At 52.3% G+C, this 23,078-nt stretch overlaps 1 protein-coding gene and 1 long non-coding RNA gene across 11 annotated transcripts in view; both read right to left on the bottom strand.

The window, feature by feature from the left end:
- SLC28A1 (solute carrier family 28 member 1) overlaps positions 1-23,078 on the bottom strand; it is a 45,001-nt gene that overhangs the window by 5,779 nt on the left and 16,144 nt on the right. For all 10 annotated transcript variants that reach the window (XM_059179921.1, XM_059179922.1, XM_059179916.1 and 7 more), the window contains 5 exons: positions 22,902-22,979; positions 10,124-10,204; positions 8,426-8,506; positions 5,681-5,806; positions 289-419 (listed from right to left, as the gene is read on the bottom strand). In XM_059179921.1, the coding sequence (XP_059035904.1) occupies positions 289-419; positions 5,681-5,806; positions 8,426-8,506; positions 10,124-10,204; positions 22,902-22,979 (497 nt within the window). The remainder of the gene's footprint in view (positions 1-288; positions 420-5,680; positions 5,807-8,425; positions 8,507-10,123; positions 10,205-22,901; positions 22,980-23,078) is intronic.
- LOC131835556 (uncharacterized) lies at positions 12,786-22,895 on the bottom strand. Its single transcript, XR_009355232.1, has 3 exons — positions 22,194-22,895; positions 14,266-14,403; positions 12,786-13,520 (listed from the first exon to the last, which is right to left on the bottom strand). It is a non-coding gene; the product is annotated as an uncharacterized LOC131835556 (long non-coding RNA).

Below are 23,078 nucleotides of genomic sequence, written 5' to 3' on the forward strand. Positions count from 1 at the left end.
CTCTCCCATGGGACCTGCTGGTCCTTTCCCTCTGGTCGCAGCCAGGAAGTGAAGATGCAGGAACAGAGTCCAAGTGTTTTGTGAGTGAAGCCACAAGCCCGGCAGTGAACAAGGAGAGGGCCTGGGGCTGGGCTGAGAGAACCAGACACTGCTGTCCCTCCCTCCCTCCTCCTCCTCTCCCAGAACCTCCTCTCTCTCCCCCAGAACCTTTCTCCTCCCTCCCTCTCCCCCCCACACCGTGGCATGCCCCCCATACCACCCCCCAGGCCACCCTCCTGCAGTGCTCACCCTGCAGTCAGTTTCACCCCTTCCGTGCCCTTAAACTTGGACTCCTCCACCTCCGGGTAGACCAGCTTGGAGAGGGCCAAGGCACAAGGGGCGGCCATCACGGAGGCAGCAATCAGGGAGGCCGCATCGATCTGCAGGGTTGGGAGTGAGGCTTACTGGGAGACAGAGAGAGACAGGAGTGCAGCCCAGGGCAGCTGGGTGCACAGATGCTCTGCCTCATTGGGTCATCCTGGCAGTACTGCTGTCATCAGTGGTGACAGTAGGGACACTTTTCTGGCTGTATTCTCGGAACATGCTAGTTCCCTGCAGGACTTCCATCAGTGGAGCCAAGCAAGTAGTGTTCGCCCACTGTCTGGACAAGGAAACTGAGGGGTCTCCCCAACACTAAATGTGACCTGCCCAGAAGGAAGACAGAGAAGGAATTAGAAACTTCATGTCTTTTGGTTCCAAGTTCAGAGTTCTTCCTTCCCTTCTGGGCTGTCCCCCTTGGGGCACTCATCTGAAGGTTGGTCCACCATCGCCTGAAGGCTTTGTGAGGGTTTCAGACAAAGCTCAGAGGACAGGAGTTGGGATGGATCCAAACTGTGACCTAATTTGACCTCATGATAGAGGAATGTCCTTCCTCTATAGGATTCTTGTCTTGAATACTTACTGGGAAGGGAGCTTACCATTTCGAGGCAGCGTGTCACACCCACTGCTGTGGTCAGAGAGCTACCAAAGTGGCCCCCCTTTGGCCCTGGGTCTGTCCACAGGAGACACGCTACGGAATTCCTGCCCAGCACGATGGCCCAGCAACCTGAGCCTCAGGGATTTGTCCTTCCTGAGCTATTATCCTCACTCTGGCCTCAAACCCTTCCCTTTCCTGTGAGTGTATGTGTGTGTTTTAAGGTTTTCTTTATTTATTGGAGAGAGAGAGCATGAGCTGGGGGGGGAGGGGCAGAGGGAGATGGAGAAATAGACTTCCTGCTGCGCAGGGAACCTGCTATGGGGCTCAGTCCCAGGACCCCAAGATCATGAGCTGACCCAGAGGCGGATGCTGAACTGAGTGAGCCCCCCAGCCCCTGCTTCCCTGTTTTCCGCTCCAGAGCTGCATGGGATGTTTTTCCAACACTGTATTATTTACCAAGTGGAAAAACCAGAACCAACCCAAACATCTAACTCAAGGGAACGGCTAAGCATTGTCAAGCCGCCACGGGGAGGCTCCGTGTGAGGTCATGACCTGAGCCGACATCAAGAGTCGGACATTTAACCGACTGAACCACCCAGGGGCTCTTCCTTCCTGTTCTTCTAAACCCCCTTCATTTATTTTCAGTGGGGAGTAGAAACCCCTTAACCCAAGTATCAGCACCAACGCCCACCTCCTGCACACCTGTCCTAGGCCCTGGCTGTGCAGGGCCCGCTCTTTGCAGGAAGAGACCAGCCTCGGGGCAGCGGTCTTCTCTCCATGTTCCAGGCTGGGCTTTGGAACATCACCAGCCTCCACGGGGCTGCCCAGATCCCATGGGGACTGTGCCAAACCGGAATCTAGGGCTTTCCCCTCCAGCAGCCAGGACCCTCTCCCTACTGCGCTTTGGAGGTCATCTCTTCCTTGCCAGCCTGAGCAGGGTACACATCCTACCGGTGTCACATTCCTGGAAACTGAGTGGGCCAGGCCTGGCCAGAGCCTCAAGGGCTCCGGCTGGTCATTTCAGCTTGGAAAGGGCTGAGTTCTGCCCCAGCTGGCCTCCCTGGGGCACTGGGTCAGTCCACACACGGATTCCCCACTGCCAGCGACATCTCAGGCTGTGACATTTCCAGTCCTGCCGGCAGGCAACCTGTCAGGAACACCTGTTCCAGAATCCCAGGGCCTACTTCTGCTCAAAGCTTTCTCTTCTCTACCCAAAGGTGTCCTATGTGGAGAGGGAGAGAGGGTATGAGCCCTCCATCAAAAATAACTTTACTGGGGCACCTGGATGGCTCAGTAGGTTAAGCCTCTGCCTTTGGCTCAGGTCATGATCTCAGGGTCCTGGGATCGAATCCCATATGGCTTCTCCCTCGGCCCCTCACGCTGCTTGAGCTCTCTTTCTCTCTGACAAATAAATAAAGAAAAACCCTTAAAAAAAAAAACAAAAACAAGAAAAGAAAAGAAAAGAAAAGAAAAGAAAAGAAAAGGGAGATGTATGAAAAGATCACAATGAAAGAATTCAGTCAAGGGAGCCCTGGGACCTCAGAGCAGTGTCGTCCAATACAAATACAATGAGAACCACGTCTGTGATTTTAAATTCTCTAGTAGCCAATTAAAAAAGTAAAGAGAAACAGGTAAAATTATTTTCGGTAACGCATTTTACTAAACCCAACATATCTAAAACTATCTTTCCCTTCACACAATCAATATAAAACTTATCCATAAAATATATCCGTTTGTCCTGCATGAAGTCTCACAGCACACCTCACCTCAGACCAGCCACATTTCGCAGCTCAGTATCCACGTGTGGCTAGTGGTCAGGGTTTCGGATAGCAAGGGAGAGAAAGGAAGAGTGTGCGAGAGGGATCCTTCTGGAATTCAGGGGCTGAGGGCAGAGTCAAAGAAACAGTGAGGATTTGCCTGGGGGTGGGAGAGAAAGGGGGGGGCGGTGTGTGTAAGGTCCCTGCTGTGGTGTGTGGGGGGGTCCGCCCTGGGGCTGCTGCAGTGGCAGCCAAGAGCCAGGTGGGGGCAGAAGAGAGCTTCTCTTATACCATACTAGAGGCCCTTCCAGAGCCAGGAGGGAAGGAGGAAAGGAAGGTCTGGGGGGCACTTTCCACCTGGGCCAGCTAGGGGCGGGGCTGGGGCCTCCTACCGGGGCCTGTGCAGGAGATCTGGCGGCCTCTGCACATTCTGTTGAGCTAAAGGGAAGTGGACCGGTCAGGGCAGCAAGGCTCCCACGGTGGGAAGAATGCCCTTCTTTTGCTGACCACCCCCCCTCAACATGCTGCCATGACAAAAGTTTCAGAAACAAAGTTGTGGGTTTCCATTTTTGAAACATCCAATTCCTTCCAAAATCAGTTCAGGGTAGGGGGGCTCTCCTGGGCCTCGGTGATACAAGTGGGAACCAGACGATTTCTAAGATTCTGGTCTGGAAGAGGGCCAAGCCCAGAAGACCAAACCCCAGAGCACAGGGGGACTTTTGGGAAAGTCCCACAGCCGCTGCTCTGCTGGGGTGTGTGTGTGTGTGTGTGTGGCCTCTGTGGCCCCTGTGCCCTGAGGGCAGGTTGGCCCATTGCCCTGCCCAATCGGAAGAACGGAGATGAGAAAGACAGGGGGAATCTGGGACCAGAGGAGGGGACAGGGTGGGTCATTCTAGCATTCCACCTACACACACACACACACACACACACACACACACACACCCCTGCATGGGCACCAGGAGGCCCAGCACATGACAGGGACGACACTTAGGCTGTAGCTCTTTCTTTCTTTCCTTCCTTTTTTTTGGGGGGGGGTGTTATTGGTTATTACAAATAATGTTGGCATTTGGCATTTTTCAACCGCTTATGAAAATATTTCTGTATCATAATAGTCCTAACCGGATGAAAGGGAAAGAGTATCTTTAAAAATATTTTAATTATTTATTTGAAAGAGAGAGAGCAGGAGCAGGGAGGGGCAGAGGGAGAAGAGCAAAGAGAGAGGGAGAAGCAGACTCCCCAACAAGCAGGGACCCCCATCCCAGGACCCCGTGATCATGACCTGAGCCCAAGGCTGGCGCTTAACTGACTGAGCCACCCAGGCACCCGGGAAGGAGTATTTGAACTGACAGATGTTCTCCCAAAGGTGACAGCAAATTACACTCCTGTTAAGAGTGTCCCATAGTCTTGCCAGTTAGAAGCACATAAAGAATTTCTCGGTGGCTCAGTCTGCTGAGGGTCTGCCTTCAGCTCAGGTCCAGACCTCAGCATCCTGGAATCGAGCCCCGAGTCAGGCTCCCTGTGGGGAGTCTGCTTCCACCTCTGCCTGCTGCTCCCCCTGCCTGTGCTCCCTCTTTCTCTGGCAAATCAAGGGTTTTTTTTTTTTGTTTTTGTTTTGTTTGTTTTTTTTTTTAAGTAGAGGCATATAAAATGCTACACATCTTCCAGAAGAAACAGATGTTACTATTGTTTTAATTTCTTTGTCCATCAGTGAGCTGGAAGATCTTTTCATGATTTATGAATTATTTTCACCTAATCAATCATTTAAACTTTTTAAACATTGTGACTTTCACCATACAGACACCTTTCATTTTTATTAGTAGCTCTGTCAGCCTTTTCCCTTATACTTCTGGATTTCATATCATGCTCAGATTTTGCAAGAAAATATCAAACTGCAGAAAAGCATGGGTAGAATTACCTCATTTTTAGCCAAAAAAAAAAAAAAAAAAAAAAAAAAAGCAAGTATATGCATATTCAGGTATAGATACTTAAATGATGACACAGATCGATCTGGAATGATGAATTTTAAGTCAGTGGTTCTCAAATTGAGCACTAGAGTCATCTGGAAGGCTTGTAATAATACGGGATGGCAGCCCCATTCCCAGGGTTTCTCATTCAGCAGGTCTGGGCTGGGGCCCAAGAATTTGCATTTCTAACAAGCTCCCAGTCAAACTGCTGCTGGAATCTTCTAATCTAGTAAAAGCAGTTCTCTTGAGAAGTGGGTTTGAATTTTTTTTTTTACTTTCTTCGCTTCTGCAAGAAGCAAAAATTTCTTTGATGATTAAGAAAAACATGAAGATCTTTAAAGATTTGCATGTGAAAGCTCAAAGAAGTACAGAGTGTTGGACAAATGTAGGAGGCTATTACCAGGCACTTGGTAAGGGATGTATGGAAAGATGCATGCCTGCTCGCCACGCAGGATGGGGACTGGGGTGAGGGCTCGAGTCACACCATTGGAATTTGACCTAGAAATGCATTGCTCTCAAAAGCTGCACAAGCAATAATTTAGGGGCAGATGTGGGACTTGCGCCCAGCAAGGGTGTGGGGAAGAGGAAGGCAGGGGTAGTAGGACAGATCTCCAGGGACAGCCCAGGTGAGGGACCGTGTATAGGAGTCTTAGAGTCAGATGTGGGTTCGAATCCCAGCTGGGGCATCCCACCTAGTCTCTGGGCCTCAACTTCCTCATCTGTAAAATGGGGATGTCAAGATACCTAGCACTTTGCCTGGTACGTGAGTGTGCTCAGTAGGAGGAACACTGGGACCTCTTGCCCCCAGTGGCCACGTGAGAAGTTGGAAGGGTCCAGCCCACCTGGCCCACTTTCATTCAGGGGCATCACAGCAGCCCGGGTTCTGGACACAGCCCATGAGAGAAGACTCTAGGTTGCTCTGGCCATGGGCAGTGTGGGGCTCCCACCCAGGAAGGTTTCAGGTTCTTGAGGTTTTCAGCAAGCAAAGGGAGAGCTCGACATACCCCAAAAGAGATGTAGGCGCCCAGCAGGCTGCCGGCAATGGTGGCGTAGCCTCCGGTCATGACCGCGTGGATCTCAGAGAGGGTCATGTCGGCCAGGTAGGGCCGGATGAGCAGAGGAGCCTCGGTCTGCAAACAGGAGAGATGTCAGACAGCCAGAGCTGGCCAGGCCAGTGTGGACCCCAGGGTGTCTCCTCCCTCTGCCCCCCGGGAGTGGGGACATCACAGTGGGTCCTGGGGATCCCAGCAGCAGAGACGGGGTTGGGGCCATAGTTTGTGCTTGGCTGGGCCTCCCTGGACCTCGGCATTGGCCCTGCTCTCTAGAAGGACCCCCAGCCCTTCCTCTTGGCCTGGTTTGCTCCCTTGGGTCAAGTGCCCACTAGGTCCTGGCATCCCACAAGCACCTTACATGCGTCACTCATGACCTTCTGAGAAAGAAGTAGTCATCCCCCTTTCCCAGGAGAGCACTCAGAGAATCAGACAGATTCAGAGAATTACCTCTGTTCATGCAAGGGGCCAGAAGCAGACGGAACTCCAGGCCCGAGCTTTTAATGAAGCCATAGGGTTTGCCAGAAAGAAAGGAGATGGGCATTTGGTGGTGTTTACCGCAGGGCATCTGGGGAAGCCTGGAGTCCTTCATGTAGTCACTTAATAAACACTTACTGAGCACCTCCTATGTTCCAGACTGTTCCATAGAATAGGGATGGGGATTAAACAAGATAGAGCCCTGACCGCGTGGAGCTTTTATCCTGGGAGTAGTGAGGAGTGTGGGCTATGGGAAGAAATGGACACCCAACAAGGAAACTAGGAGATAAACAGTGTCTCATAGACGATGCTAAAAGCTACGGAGATACGTGCGGGCGAATGCCTAGTGGGTGCAGAGTATTTAGAATTGAGTAACAAGCAAAGGCCATCCCAAGGAGATGACATCAGAGCTGAGACCACAGGTGCCATCAGCTGGGTTTGGTAGCACAGCGTTGCAGGTGGAGTGAACAGCCAGGGCCCTGGGGCAGGGAGCGGGGAGGGGCAGGGGAGCAAGCCAGGGTTGCATGGTCTGGCTCCTGTTTTTAAAGGGTCGCTCTATCATGTGCGTGAAGGACAAAGGGTAGCGGCAGGAATGGAAACAGGTAGAGTAGGAGGGATTCTTTGTCTAGTGGGAGAGACGAGGGCAGCCAGTGGTGAAGGACAGAGACAGTGGGGCAGGGCTGGGACAGGGTCTGGGGGCGAGCTGGCAGGATTTGCCAATGGGCCAGAGGCTTCTGGAAGCTTGGGAAGCTGAGGAAGGAAGGAAGACTCCTTGAGTTTTGTCTGAACAACTTCGTGGAAGACGCTGGTACCCTTTCCTGAGAAGGAAAAGGCTTGGAAGTGTGCAGCTGTGTTGTGGAGGGAATCAGGGTTCTGCCTACTTGGACTTAGTGTGGTGAATTTGAGATACCCTTTAGGTATCTAAGTGGAAGGTCAATGGGCAGTTGGGTGGGTCAGACTGGAGCTGGGTCTGGGTGACATTGAAGTAGTTAAACCACGGGGCTTATAGGACAGAGTGTGCCCTGAGAAGATGGCACAGGCTGCCAACACTGGGGCTGAGATGATGCCATTGACCCTCAGAGGCTCCCCATTCCCTTGGGGGAATCGAGGCAAAGACCCAGAGGTCTAGGTCAATGTGGCCGCCAACTGGTCGACAGTCAGTTCACTTGGGGAGCTCTTCACATCGCCCAAAACCCATTCACCTGAAAACTTGTATTTTGTCAGCAAAAACCATGGAGCACATTTGCCACATTTCATTTAAATAATTGCTTTTGTGTTTCCGTATTTCTTTCACTTTTGCTTCATTTTAAACATTTTAAAGGGGGGGTGCGTCTGGGTGGCTCAATAGGTTAAAGCCTCTGCCTTCGGCTCAGGTCATGATCCTAGGGTCCTGGGATGGAGCCCCGCATCGGGCTCTCTGCTCAGCGGGGAGCCTGCTTCCTCCTCTCTCTCTCTCTCTGCCTGCCTCTCTGCCTACTTGTGATCTCTGTCTGTCAAAGAAATAAATAGAATCTTAAAAAAAAATTTTTTTTGAAGAGATTTGAAACAGGAGCACATCTGTCCTTACAGGGTTTTAAAAAAACCTTTGAAATCAACACACCGGTACTACAGCCAAAAGACGCAAACATGGCATTCTGTGGCAAGTATGTCTTTTGGTGACTCCAAAGTTGGTCCAATGGGCTGGGTCCCTGGAACTGGCTCTGGGGTCTCACCCTCAGGAGGGTTGGGCCTTCTGAAAGGGGCTCGGGACTGACAGGTGCTTTCAGAGTCACACTTACTTTGGAAAATGCATTTCAGAAAGAAAGGGGAGAAAAGAAGACAAAATGATGTCATGTAAGGAATGCTGCCCAGGAAGGCTGCAGCTGGGTTCTAAGTCCTGACTTACATTGCGGGGTCCTGGCAAGCTGTTCCCACCCTCAAGCCTTTTTCTGCTGGAAGGGAGGAAGTTGGATGCCACCTATACGATTTGTGAGTCTGAGCTGATGAAGACCTCCGCAGCCTAGAGTGGTAGAAGGTGCCAGATAGAGGCCATCCTCCCCGGTGCGACCCAGGGAAAGAGCGCCTCCCCAGACGGAGAATCCCCAGGGCAGTGGCCTTTGGTGACCCTGGGAGAAGGTCTGAGAGCCTCTTCCACTGACTGAATCTAGCTCCGGGGACCCAGGGCACCCACCTTCCCTGGGGATGCTGCCGCTGACCAAGAGGGCAGGGGGCTGCAGTACCCACCTGGCTTACAAAGATGTTTCCAGCCACACTCAGGGTCTCCGTGGCCGTGGTGCCCATGGTGGCCTGCATCAGCCAGCTGATCTAGGAGGCAGAGCACTCTTTGTGGGCGGGCGGGCACTCGCAGACCCGAGTAGGAGAGAGTCAGGAGTGAGGTGGACACACCTAATAAGTCTTCCTTCTGACTTCCAGCCCAGCGTAGGAAACCCTCACCTCCATTTCTCTCTCCACACCTCCACTCATGGGGGCTTACCATTTGCGAAGCCCCCCCCCCCCACTTTACCTTAGGATAGCTCTAATCACTACAGTAACACTTCTAAAATGCATGTTCTCTGTCTCTATACAAAAGCATTCCGTGGCCCAATGTACTTGAGAATTGCTGTACTTGCACATCTTGGAGGTTATCAAATACATACCAGGTTAGTAAAGGCTCTGAGAAGTCCTGCACAAAAACTTGTTCAAATTTGTCTACCCCAGCCTCACAGAAGTATTTGACCGTGGGATCCCTTTACCTAGTAACATGTGTTAACCCACTATGGAGCTGGAGTCTTGTGAAGAAGCCTTTGGGAAACATTGTATTAGAAAGTTCTCCCTTTTGGGGACCTGGGTGGCTCAGTGGGTTAAAGCCTCTGCCTTCCACTCAGGTCATGATCTCACGGTCCTGGGATGGAGCCCCCCATTGGGCTACCTGCTCGGCAGGGAGCCTGCTTCCTCCTCTCTCTGCCTGCCTCTCTGCCTACTTGTGACCTGTGTCTGTCAAATAAATAAATAAAATCTTAAAAAAAAAAAAAAAAAAAAAAGAATGTTCTCCCTTTCAATCAAGATGAAGTCTGCTTCCCTGGAATCTCTCCCACTGCAGGAACCTCCCTGGCTTCCCTTCCCCTAACCTTTCTTCTCTAGGTATTTGGAGACAGCTCTCCTACCCTCACCTCCTCCTGCCCTACGCTTCTCTTCTCCAGCCCAGCAGAGCTCACCAGCCCTACTTCTTGCCACCATCCTGTAGAGAGCATGACATTAGGCCCATCACTGGCCCCTGAGGCTTCAGGTGTCATAGCCCCTTGGCTGAACACATGCTCTAGATTTGGAGAGACCTGCCTCCCTCCTGCCCCGAGCTGGGCACTCCTACCATAATGCAGGTGGGTTTTGCCTTTCTGGCGGTCCCCTGCTGCGACTGATTATCCTGAGCTCAATTGGCTAAAACCTCAGACCTGCCCTCATCACCAGGTCCAATGCCTGCCCAGTACCACCTCCTACATCCTGGTTCCGTGCTGCACATTTTATGAACATAAGCACAGGCTTTGTTACACCAGCTAAGTCTGGCCCACATGGCCCACTGCTCCCATCTCTTAAGGTCTTCTCAGTACAAATGATTTCTTTTCCTTCCCTTCTTCTCAAAGTGGCCTCAATTCTGCAAACTTTCCTCACACAAAGATCACATTGGACTTGGTGCCATTTCTCCTTAGGATCATGACAGGAGACTCTGCGGAAGGTGTTTGACTAACAGTAGACTCTGAGTGACAGGTATAGATGCTGGGAGCAGGATTCTGGGAAGGTGTGGGGCCCGATTCTGGGAAGGTTCAGGCTCTCCGAGCTGGGAAGTGAGCAACAGTCTGGGCTCTGGGTGCAAGCCCTTCTGGGAGAGCATGAGCCCCATGAGTAGGTGGTCCCAGGACAGCCCAGCCCATGGCACTGGGAACTCACCTTCTGGATCACCCACTGCATAAGGCCCACGTGGTAGAGCATGGACATGACACAGCTGAAGAAGATGACAATGGGCAGAACCTATCAGGGGAGAGCACAGGTCCCGGGGTGAGAGGCAGAAAGCCAGCAGGGTACCCAGGGCCTAGGAGACCCCAGACAGCCCACTTGATCCAAGGCCTTGCCACGCGGACACCTGACCGGGTCGAGGAACAAGGTCCGAATTCAGTGCCTGAGGTCACGAATGGGGCCTCTTTGGAGGCACCTCGGTCCTCTCCGCTGCCAACCGGCCTAGCCGTCTCTCCCTGTCCCCTCCCGCCCACAGAGGAGGCCTGCGCTGTGGTGGGGAAGCAGGACTCGAGTCCTGCACTTTTTATCCCCTCGTCTGTAAAGTGGGGATAATGCCGATTTCCCGCATTGCTGTGGGGAGCAAAGAACGGGCTCAGGGCCCAGCACCTTGCACCTTGCCCCGCTCCTGCGTGAGCTCAGTCCCAGGCCCGGGCCTCTGGGCTTACCCGCCCTCCTGAGCCTGGGGCCTGAAGGAGAGGCCTCTCATCTCTCTAGTATTCCCTCCCCGTCAAGACCAAGGAGCTCAGGACTAGAGTCACGGCGGACCTGCAGTCCTGTCACCCGCCTCCCTGTCACCAGGCTTGTCACCTCTCTGCCTACTCCAGGCCTCATCAATTCTTCCTTCAAAACTGCCCTCACACCCCTTCCCTCCTCGCCGGGGGCCTGGCGCCATCCCAGCGCGTGTCCCCTCCAGTCTGACAGAGAACAGCCGCAGCTGCCGACCACTCAGACGTCTGTCAGTGGACGGCCAGCCTCCTGAGCACGGCTGACCAGGCAGCAGTGCACGGAGAGGGCGGGAATGGGAATGAGGCTCTCCATGGGCCATCAGGGAATGATTTCCAAGACAGCATCTTTAACGGGAAAGGGGCAGGTGTCAACAGGGCAACAGGGTGTGCGCGGTGCTGGTCTCTGGGCCAGGAAGGGTGATTGGCGCTGTGTGGGCACCAAGTAGCATTAAAAGGGTATGCAAATGTGGGCAGTTGCCTTGGGGAGGGAACCAGGAGGCAGGGGTCCAGGTGTGAGGCAGACTTATGTTTTACTATGTCCCCTTCTGTACTGTTAAGAATATGTTAGGGGCACCTGGGTGGCTCAGTGGGTTAAAGCCTCTGCCTTCAGCTCAGGTCATGATCCCAGGGTCCTAGGATTGAGCCCTGTGTGGACTCTCTGCTCAGCAGGGAGCCTGCTTCCTTTCCTCTCTCTCTGCCTGCCTCTCTGCCTACTTGGGATCTCTGTCAAATAAATAAATAAAATCTTTAAAAAAAAAAAAAAAAGAATATGTTAGTTGTTGCAAACAGTTCTATTGTTTTTAACATTTTAATATTTTCTTATTTTAAAGATTCTATTTATTTGACAGAGAGAGAGAGAGCGCGCGCGCACACACGTGTATGCACGAGCCGGGGAGGGGAGCAGCAGAGGGATGGGGGGTAAGCAGACTCCCCACCGAGCAGGGAGCCTGATATGGGGCTATATCCCAAGACCCTCGGATCAGGACCTGAGCCAAAGGCAGACACTTCACCAAATGAGCCACCCAGGTGACCCTCCGAACAATTTTAAAATAAGTTACACTGAATTGGTAATAGCAGGTGCATCCTTACGCTAAAATGTTAGGTGGAGAAACTAGATCTTAAAAGCATAGTAGAAAGGCTGGAAGTCAGTACATGCCAACAGCAAGTAGCTGCTCTGTGTGCTGGGACTAGGGAAATGCGGTTTCTTTTTTCTGTATTTCCAATTTTTCATCTGCTTCTGTCATTTTCTGTAAACGGAGACACCTCTCAAGGGAGGGGAGCACGGGCAGAGGGGAGGTTTGGGGAGAGGCTCATCAGCTGCGTTCTGGACATGCTGGTTTGAGACGCCTGTGCAAAGAGCAAGGGGAGTGTGGAGTGGGCAGGTGGATAAGAGTGTCGTGAGCTCAGAGGAAAGGTCTGGGCCAGGCCTGGTTTGGACCTATTTGCCCAAGAGTATAGACTGAGGCCACGGGACAGATGTAAATTCCCGAGGATATCGCCCTGAGGGAGGAGAGCACTGAGGAAGGACAGGGCACTGGGGTCAGCCTCACAGAACGGGGAGAGGGAAGGAGGGGCACAGGGAGGGGGCAGAGAACAAACAGAGAGGTTGGAGGACGGCCAGGCCAGGGCTGTGATGGACACTGAGGACAGCTTTTCAAGCAGGACAGTCGGTCACCTCTGTCAGATGCGTCCGAGCATTCCAGAAAGGTGAGGAGTGACCCGGACCCTTGACAGCTAGGAATCCAGGGGTCCCTGGTGGAGACAGCAAGAACAGGCCGCTCTTTCGAGAAGCTCAGCTGTGCAGAGAAAAGGCTGTGAGGAGAGGTGAGGGACAAAGGAGAAGCTGTTTTGTTTTTAATAAGGGGAGTCTTGGAATCACACTCGGGCTCTGGTTCAAGATGAATGGGGACTGCAGAAGGGCCCCAGAGGAAGACAGAGGCTCTATCCCAGGCAGCTCCACTGGAGACAAGAATCAGGCCCCAGCTGAGGTGTTTCCCCTGCCCCAGCCCACACGGACGCTGCGGTTTTCTCTGGACCGGCCCCACGCACCACCCCCCCACCCCGTCACCAGCCTCCTTGCAGCGGGGATGTCATCCCACAGGGAACACAGGCTGTGCGTGGAGGAGCCCTTCTCCTGCTGGTGACTCGTGACTGCCCTGGCTGCCCGGAGCCGGCCACGCCCCCAGCACGAGGCTGCTGACATCATCCACCCGCCCTCGCAGCCAGACACAGAGACAATCACGTAGTGTCTAGACCGCTTGTCCAATTTATCATGAGAGGGACTGCCCGGCGGCGACAGCCTGGCAGGCCTGCAGGCAGGGCCCTCATCAGGGCGGAGAGAGCCTGGGCCGGCTGGACCAAACTGCAGATTTGGGACTCTCCCCCGGCAGCAAGCGAGAGACATTTTCTACCCGTGCGACGTGGAGTTTGGGGTGAAAGGGAGGCTGTGTTTTGCATTACACGGTGACTGTCTTGGGAGGGGAGATAAATGCAATGGAAGAGAGGTGGCCTCCAAATTTCTCACGCGGGACATTTCATAATCAGTAAGGTCCCTGAGGCCTATGGATCTCTCAGCCTGGGAAACAACTCTGGGGCCTATGTCGTGTGTGAGGAGCCAGGAGAGGGGACAGGCAGCAGAAGCCGGTGTTGCTGTGGTCAGGGAGGGGAAGTACACGCAGCCCTCCTGTGTGTCCACACGCAGCCCTGCCTAGGCCAGGGTGTGGTGACTCTTCTGTCCTCACACCAACTGCGGTAGATGTAAATCCACTTCCCCAGGGGACACACTGAGAGTGTGAGATGTGGGTTACCTGCCCAAGGTCACATACCTGCAAAAGACAGAGCCCTTCCTGGTCTCCAGCAGGTTGCTGAGGCCCTGCTGTGACCCTGAGGTGGTTTCCCTGGGGCGGGTCCTGTATCCGCATTTCTGTGTCTCCATAGAAGCATTCATCTCCTTCAAAAGAGAGTCCTGACCACAGCCAGCTGGTCCGTCTAGTGCTGAGGCTCACCCATCACTGAAGGAAGGGGGACTTCTAGCTGGTCTAGGCCACTGGTTCTCAAAGTATGGTCCCCGAACCAGCAGGATCAACGGAGATTTCGCTAGAAATGCCAATGTTGAGTGCCACCCCCAGAGTTTCAGATTCCGAAGGTCTAGGGTGGGCGTGAGGTTCTGGACATGAGCATTGCCAGATGCTGCTGGTGCTGCTGGCCTAGGGGGTCACAGTCTGAGAACCACTGCTCTTCCTGATGCTTGAACCTCCAAACCCCCAGCTCTAAAGGCCTAAGCACACAGATAGGGCCCTATCGCCAGATCCACAAAAAACCCCAAACCACAAAATCCAAAGTCACCCAACAATATGTTAAAAGGATCATACACCATCAGTATTTGGGATTTATTCTAGGGAAGCAGGAGTGGTTCAACATCAGCAAGTCAATCAACATGATACATCCCATTAATAGAACAAAGGATAAAAATACACGATCCTCTTAACCGAGGCAGAAAAAGCATCTGACAAAATCCAACATCCGTGCTTGATAAAAACTCTCAGCAAAGTGGATGTGGAAGGAACGTACCTTGACATGATAAAGGCCACACATGATGCACCCGTAGTCTGCATCGTCCTTGGTGGTGGAAGGATGAGAGCTTTTGCTCTAAGATCAGGAGCAAGACAAGGATGTCCGCTCTCACCACTTCTATTTGACCTAGAACTCCTAGCCAGAGCAATCAGTCAAGAAAAAAGAAACAAAATGTATCCAAACTGGAAAGGACGGGTAAAACTGTCACTATTTGCAGATAATATGATACTATATATTTAAAATGTCCCTAAAGACTCCACCAAACAATTATTAGAACTACTAAATGAATCACTGAAGTTGCAGGATATAAAATTAACACACATAAATCAGTTGTGCTCCTATACACTAATAACGAGCTATCAGAAAAATTATAAGACACTGGTCGACTGGGTGGGTGGGTCAGTCGGTTAAGCATCTGCCTTCCAATCAGGTCATGATTCCGGGGTCCTGGGATCAAGTCCGAGTCAGGCTCCCTGCTCCATAGGGAGTCTACTTCTCCCTCTGCCTCTGCCCCTCCCCCACCACTCGTGCTCACTCAAATAAATTTTCTCTCTCAAATAAATAAAAGATCTTTAAAAAAAGACACTGGTGAAAGAAATTAAAGATGACACAAATAAACGTAAAGATATCCCACACACATGGATTGGAAGAATTAATATTGTCAAAATGCCCACGCTACCCCAAATTATCTACAAATCCTATGCCAAATACCAATGGCATTTTTCATGAACAGAACAAATAATACAAAAACTTGTCTAGAACCACAGAAGACCCTGAATAGCCAAGGGAATCTTGAGAAAGAAAAACAGAGCTGGGCGCCTGGGTGGCTCAGTGGTTAGGCTGCTGCCTTTGGCTCAGGTCATGATCTCAGGGTCCTGGGATCGAGTCCCGCATCGGGCTCTCTGCTCAGCGGGGAGCCTGCTTCCTCCTCTCTCTCTCTCTGCCTGCCTCTCTGCCTACTTGTGATTTCTCTCTGTCAAATAAATAAATAAAATCTAATAAAAAAAAAAAAAAAAAACAGAGCTGGAGGTAGCACGTTCCCTGATCTCAAGCTACACTACAAGCCTATAGTAGTCACAACAGTACAGTCCTGGCATGAAAACAGACACGTGGATCAATGGAATAGAACAGAGAGCTCAGAAACAAACCCATGTTTATGTGGTCAGTTAACCTACAACAAGGAGGCAAAATATCCAATGGGAAAAAGACAGTCTCTTCAACAAATAGTGCTGGGAAGACGGACAGCCACATGCAGAAGAATGAAACCGGACAACTTTCTTACACCAGACACAAAGATAAACTAAAATGGATTAAAGACTTGAATGTAAGGCCTGAAAGTGTAAACCCCTAGGAGAAAACAGAGGCAGTGAGCTCTCTGACCGCTGTCTGAGGGATGTTTTTGGAGAGGTCCCCTCAGGCAAGGGCAACTAATGCGAAAATAAACAAATGTGATTACATCCGATTAAAGTTTCTGCACGGGGCACCTGGGTGGCTCAATGGGTTAAAGCCTCTGCCTTCCACTCAGGTCATGATCTAAGGGTCCTGGGATAGAGCCCTACATGGGGCTCTCTGTTCAGCGGGGAGCCTGCTTCCCTCTCTCTCAGCCTGCCTTTCCTCCTACTTGAGATCTCTGTCAAATAAATAAAATCTCCTAAAAGAATTTAAAAATTAAAAAAAAAAAGTTTCTGCACAATGAAGGAAGTCAACTATAAAACAAAGGCAACCTACTGAATGGGAAAATATATTTGCTGATCATTTATCTGTTAAGGTGTTAATATAAAAAACAGATAAAGAACTTACATAATTAACTTAATACCCTCCCAAAATAACCTGATTAAAAAATGGGCAGAGAACCTGAATAGATACTTTCCCAAAGACACCCAGATGGCCAACAGACACACGAAAAGATGCTCAATATCACTCGTCAGCAGGAAAATGCAAATCGAAACCACAACAAGAGACCACCTCACGCTGGTCAGATTGGCTATCAAAAAAACCAAGAGGGGGGACGCCTGGGTGGCTCAGTTGGTTAAGCAGCTGCCTTCGGTTCAGGTCATGATCCCGTCGTCCTGGGATCGAGTCCCGCATCGGGCTCCTTGCTCAGCAGAGAGCCTGCTTCTCCCTCTGCCTCTGCCTGCCATTCTGTCTGCCTGTGCTTGCTCTCTGATAAATAAATAAAAAAATCTTAAAAAAAAAAAAAAAAAAAACCAAGAGGGGTGCCTGGGTGGCTCATCTAATCAGTCCCTGCTCAGGTCATGATCTCAGGTTTGTGAGATGGGGCCTCGCATTGGGTGCCACGCTAGATGTGGAACTTAATTAAAATAAATAAATAAAACAAAAAAATTTCTAAAAGTAAATAAGTCACAGGGCTGCAATACTCAGCTAGGGAATACAGTTGATAGTACCATAATAGCTTTGTACAGTGACGGATGACTTCTAAGATGAGTTATTATGGGGATCATGTCATAATGTCTAAAAATATCAAAGCTCTGTAATATATACCTGAAATGAATAGGGTGTTATGCCAGTTACACTTCAAAAAAAATGAAGGAAAAGAAAGAAAAAAGAGAACCACACACACACACAGTAACGCAAAGCCAGACGATGCCCCTGGGGAAGGAGATGGCCCAATGCCTTACAGGGGCAGAGGACACTTACTCCATGGTCACAAAAGGTGGACATGCCTCCTGATCTCTTGCTCCCGCTGCCCCTTGCCCTGAAGGACCTCACCACTGCTCCCTTATATCCTACTGCCCGTCAGAGTCTCCTTCCCCGACCTTTGCAGACACCAGATTCTCAGAAGCTCTTCGCAGTCCAGTCATCCCACCTCCTTCCTTCTAGCACCGACCCCAGTTTCCACTTACTTCCCACTCCCTCCCCCGAGAATCACCCTCACTGAGGTTACCAAGTCAACCACGGTGGGTGCTTTTTAGCCCATTTCTTAGTCGATTTTATTTTTGGCCAGATGTGGCACCATCGACCACTGGGGATGGCCGAGGCTACATCGGGAGATGAAAACCCTTGGTTTTTCTTTCCCCCAGCTATTCCTCAGGGAGAACATGTGAGCAGCACTGCTGAGCTCCGCATGTGGGTGCATGTTCCAGAGGCGGGAGCCATAGCGTAGGAACCAATGAGCAAGCACGACCGGGTCCACCAGACCCAGGAAGGAAGCAGGAGCCTCGGGGGAGGTGACCGTGTGGGTGGGAAATTACCAGAAGGGAGATGGAGCCAAGGTGGGATGACTAATCAAGATGATACAGCCAAGAGGAGGCTGCCACGTCGACGGGTGCTGGACTCCAGGCCAGGGGAGGTGGAGGGATGACCCAGAAGGCCTGGGCTGAGGCTCAGCTTCCTGGAGAAGTGATGAGCTTGGCCCGTGGCCCAGCAGGAAGCAGCGTGGATTCTGAACATCTGAGTGAGCTCAGAGAAGACTTCCCCAGGCCATCAGGAGCCAAAGGCCTTGGACCACGGTCCCATGACCCATGGAAAGAAGGCAAAGGAAGAGCTCTCGAGACTTCCATTCGACTCAGCACCAACAAAACCACTCCCACCTTGAGGACTAGCCCCAGGGTTTAGCAAGTACTTGTGCCTCTGTGTGTGTGTGTGTGTGTGTGTGTGTGTGTGTGTGTGTGTGCCCAATGCACGGAGGGGGTGGGGTGGGCAAGTGAAAAGTCATGATTAATGAACCTTGTGGAGAAGGGAATTCCATGACCATGGAACATTTAAATCCTTGCTGATCTGGTCTGTCTTAGCAAAGGAGGCCACTGGCTAATCCACTAACCACGAGTTTGGCCAGAGGACAGGGCTTCCCAGGAGCCAAAAAACAGTTAGTGTTTGCTGGGAAGCGCTGAGTCTGGCTAATGATAAACTCTCCTCCCTTGTTTTTTTCTCTTTTGGCTGAACAGCCAAACTCCAAGTCTTTAGCAACCATTTAATATGTTTTAAATTTAACATTATCAGCATTAAGGTTGCTTTTTGTATTTGGAAGGGAGATGCAATGGCCCTGACTTCACCTTACAGGGTGAGAAGAAACCGGCACTTGGCTGGCAGTCCAGTCACCCCGTTCTAGCCCCGGCTCTGCCCTAACTCACTGGGCGACTGTGCCCAGGTGACCACTCCTTTCTGGGGTGTGGTTTGGCCATCAGTAATGTTAAGGGGGGCCCAAAGATCCATGAGCTCCCTTCCGGCCCGACAGTCGATGAAGCCATGGTTGTACAGGGTGACTGGGGAGACAGACAAGTAGCAATGTGCACATGTTCTTCCAGAAAGGGAGAAGAGATGAGAGGGCACACAGAAAACACTGGAAAACGGATGGAGACAGCAGCAGACCAGGCAGGTGATTGTTTCAGTGCCAGACTGGGAGAGAAGCAAGGTAGTGGACAGTGACTTCTTGGCCGGCCCTGTCCCCCTTCCCCTGCTGCTTTTGGTAGCAAAACTTTGAGACCCCCCCCCCCTCCACTCTCCCTCTGTGGACTCCAGATCTGATGGATCCAGGCTATTTATCCTCCCTGGCTATAATCTGAAGATGGCATATACTCCAAGCCAGGCCAAGAAGAACCCACTCCTGGGTTCCCTGCTAGAGCTAGCAGAAATCAGGCATGCGCCCTCTCTCTCTCTCCCTGCAAAGTAAGGTTGCTAAGTTGGTTGGACATAAACCTGGTATCTCTTTGCCTCTACTTCAAGGGAGCCTACCTGAGACTAAGTCTAAAACCAACACCAAGAACACAAAACCAAGACACAGCCCAGGTGGGTCCCAGGTGACGCCCAGTACCCATATCTGGCAGGGTCCGAGACCCCTGGACTTTTCAGTTACAGAAATCAATCTTGATTTTTTTAGTTCTGTTTTGTTTCTTTTTTTGACTTAAGCCCTTTTGATTTGTGTTTCTGTCTCTTACCACTGACTAAGTCAGGAGCTAAGCACCCAACCCAGCCAGCACAGCCTAGACTCCCAAATGTCCCCACGATACGGCTGAGAGGAACATAGGTCAAAGGGTCAATGCCACTGCTGCTTCTCCCAGGCAGGTGTGCTAGCTCTCACCTGGGCCCTACTCCTGTATTAGGCCACAAATACCCCCGTGGAACACAAGGGCTCCCTGAAAGAACAGACCCCACAGGGAGCTGGCTGCCTTGCTTTCTGTCCCAGAGGGATGGCACCGGCTCCCCTGGGCTGTGTTCCTTGCAGTGTTGAGCTTCTCAGGGTGGCGTCCCCTCAGCCAGAGCACCCCACTTCCCGGCTTTGGGCCAGAGCACAAGTCCCAGTTGGGGCCACTGTAGGATCTCAGGCCCTGGGCCTAGCGATTGGTCCAGGAATGGTCACATAACCCGAGGCAGAGCAGTCTGAAGCCTGCCCCAGGATTTTTTGCTTTGGGCAGGCAGAGAAGAGTCTCCCTTACTTGCTGTGAGAATGAGCCCTTGATGTTGCTGGGGGTCCTGGGGGGATCTGGTGAGTGAAAGTGAAGCCAATGTCCTGGCATAAGCAGAAATGTGGGGCTGAGGGCCATGAACCTGACTGGCCTGGGTCCAGACTGACCTGCTCTACCTCGCCTTCCCACGTGTGAGGCCAGAAACAGCCCTCCTTTCGCTCCTCCCTTTAAAGCAAGTTTTAAATGGATCTCTGTCCCTTGCAGCCAAACACTCCTCAAGAATACTCTTTTCTGGGACCCTCAGTCCATTAAGCATCTGCATTCGGCTCAGGTCATGATCCGGGGTCCTGGGATTGAGCCCCGCATCGGCCTCCCTGCTTAGCGGAGAGCCTGCTTCTCCCTCTGCCTCCTACCTCTCTCTTTCTTTCTATGTCTCTTGTGAATAAATAAATAAAACCTTTTTTTTTTTTTTTTAAGTGAATACTCTTTTCTTCCAAACGAAGGGAAGAACAAACACCTAAGATCCAGGTCCTTTGTCACCACTGCCTACCAAGGAAAGCACTTTGATATCAAGGCACAGAAGCTAATACAAGGAGCTTTGGACCCGGGTTCCAATCTTAATCCCAGCAGTCACCAGCTTTGTGACTCTGTGCAAGTAACAGCCACTCTGAACCTCAGTATCCTCATCTGTGAAAAAGAGGATAGCATTCCCCCCGTGGGTGGGAAGAACCACCATTTGCTCAGCAAAGAGCAGTGTCCAGGACCTGGGCAGGGCTTTGTGGGGCTCAGGGTCAGTCAAGGGACACAAGGAGGAGTAAGACCTAGGCCTTGCCCTCCAGTAGCTAAATGCAAACACGGCTACAACAGCAGTGACGTGCTTCCTGCAGGCCCCCTCAGCCTCCCTTCCCCGCGGTGACCTCTCTCCTGCACCGTGGCAGCCTGGTGGCCCCAGGTCGCCACGTGGGGATGAGGCAGCCTCCTCTGGTCCTCTATCGCGAGCATCCTGGCTACATCCATTCCCACCCACTGTTGACACATTAACAGTCCCAAAGCTCCACAAAAGTCCCTCCCTGCTCAAAAACCTTCAATAGATCCCATTTCCTGGGGACCAAACCCAGGGGCCTCTGCCTGGCATTTCGGGTCCTTCCAGGTACAGCCCTGCCACACGTCCGCGTTGTGCCCTGGCCCATGCTTTCCTCCCAGTAGCTCCCGAGCCGTCACATGGAACTCCAGCTGTACTTGGGACACGCCTGCAGGTTCTCCCCTCAGTGCTTGTCCCATGAACTTCCATCCAGATCTCTCCTGTCCTGCCTGTCCTGCAGCTCCACAGCAAACACCGCCTCTGGGGGGCGCCATCCTCACTGTCCCCGGTGGAAGCCATCCCTCCCTAAATGGACTGCCTGGGCATTTTTCCTTGTGCCAACTGCACTTGAATCTGGCTTCCTGGGGAGGTCAAGCTGCAGAGTGTTGTACATTTGTCTTTTAAAGACTGAGAGGAGGGGCGCCTGGGTGGCTCAGTGGGTTGGGCCGCTGCCTTCGGCTCAGGTCATGATCTCAGGGTCCTGGGATCGAGTCCCGCATCGGGCTCTCTGCTCAGCAGGGAGCCTGCTTCCTCCTCTCTCTCTGCCTGCCTCTCTGCCTACTTGTGATCTCTCTCTGTCAAATAAATAAATAAAATCTTAAAAAAAAAAAAAAAAAAAAAAAAAGACTGAGAGGATGCGGGCTGCTGTCTCTCTGTCTGGTGAACACACTAAGTCATCCAGTCTCTGCCTGTCGCTGCAGCCCTGAGAGGCCCCCACTTGGAAATGCAAATGTGAAGCGAGCCTTGCCCTACAGGAATGGTGTTCAGAGACCTTTGGAGGGGGCCGCCAGAGGCTGCCCCTCCACGTCCCCTCTCCACACAGAGCTGGTCTCCGAGAAACGTGATGGATCAGCTCGTCCCAGGGCACACCAGACTCCTGAGAGGACAGGAACCAGGTTCCTCCCAGCACTGACATTATCAGAACGCCTTGGCGAGAGTGGACACCTCCCTGAGAGCTGCTGGCTGAAGCAGACGCTGTGAAGTCAAGACAGCCTCACCACCACCCAGTGGCAGGGGAAGCCGACCTGGAGATGTCCAGACTCACCAGCTGACTCAACATCAGCCCAGCAGGGCAGAGCCGAGCCCATGGCTCAGGCCGGAAGCCTCCGGGGCCCAACACCCTCCACCCTAGCACTGAGCACTGGGAGGATCTAGAAACAAGGGCCAGAATAATAGAAAGCAGAAGCCTCTAAACCCTACGCGTGAAGCCCACTCGGCAGCACCACACGGACAGTGGTCTGGGGCACACGCGTGTAGACAGCATGGGATCACGTCCGTGGCGTCGTGGCAACAATGGCAGAGTGTCCCCCCTCCCCACCCCACCGCTGGCATCACAAGTGGAACTTAAGCCTGGAGGGGGCTTCAGGGTCTTTAGACAGCTCAGGGGTCAGGCAGGCAGAGGGGAGCCCCAGCAGAGGTCTTAGGGAAGGAGGCAAGTTGGTGCTCGGGCAGTCAATCGGAGAAAGCAGAAATACACACACATTTCCAGGCAGCACAGGGGAGTGGTTGCACCAGCAAACGCAGCACAGGCTGTTCCGCTTGGAGGCACGGTCGGGGCTCTACCACGCACAACAAGGCCCTGGAGTCTTCCCGCTGGTTCCTCTGTCGTACTGTGCAGGCAGCAGGCATGCAATAAACAGCGGGAAGGAGGGAGGGAGGGGCTGTAGGTCCAGGAGAGTCCAGAGGAGGGTGGCCTAGCCTGCTGCGGGTGATCAGGGCTGGCTTCCTGCAGAGGTGGCCCGTGAGGGCCCTGAAGTAGAAGCAGCCCTAGAGGGTCGTTTGCGACTAAGGGTTCCTGGAAAGTGTCCTTCACAGGCCTCGGGTCCCCAGCATGGTGGCGGCTAAGGCAAAAGCAGGTGCCAGCCCTCCTGGCATAAGCATGTCCCTACCTACCTTCTTGTCCTCAGCTTCGCGCAATTCCAGCATCTGGGGGTTCATTTTTAAGGAAAAGAATACAGACCTATCTTACTTTGCAAATGTTACCATGTACACTGAAAACACACCAGCCGGTGAGCACATTGGAGGGGCCCTACTCAGCCGTGAGGCCCACGCTTCTTGCTGCCCATGATACCGCTCCACCCGCAAGTGGCCTCCCCTCCCCCTGGGCCACCGGCTCGCCCAGACTCTGGCTAGCTGCACACACCCGGCAGCCGTGGCTAAAGGCCTCGTGGGCCAAGAGTTGAGCTGACCTGAAAGGCAAAGACACCCCTGACCATCGCCTCCCCAAACACGAAGCTGGAGCCGACGTCCGTGTAGCTCAGGAAGATCTGAAAGCAAAACACAAAACAAAGCAAAAGCCTGGAGGGAGGCCAGGAAGTGAGGAGGGAGAAACGGTGGCCCGGAGGCCGGGGCTGGGTGAGCTGGAG

Source organism: Mustela lutreola, chromosome 7 (assembly GCF_030435805.1).
Source record: "Mustela lutreola isolate mMusLut2 chromosome 7, mMusLut2.pri, whole genome shotgun sequence".
Lineage (NCBI taxonomy): Eukaryota > Metazoa > Chordata > Mammalia > Carnivora > Mustelidae > Mustela > Mustela lutreola.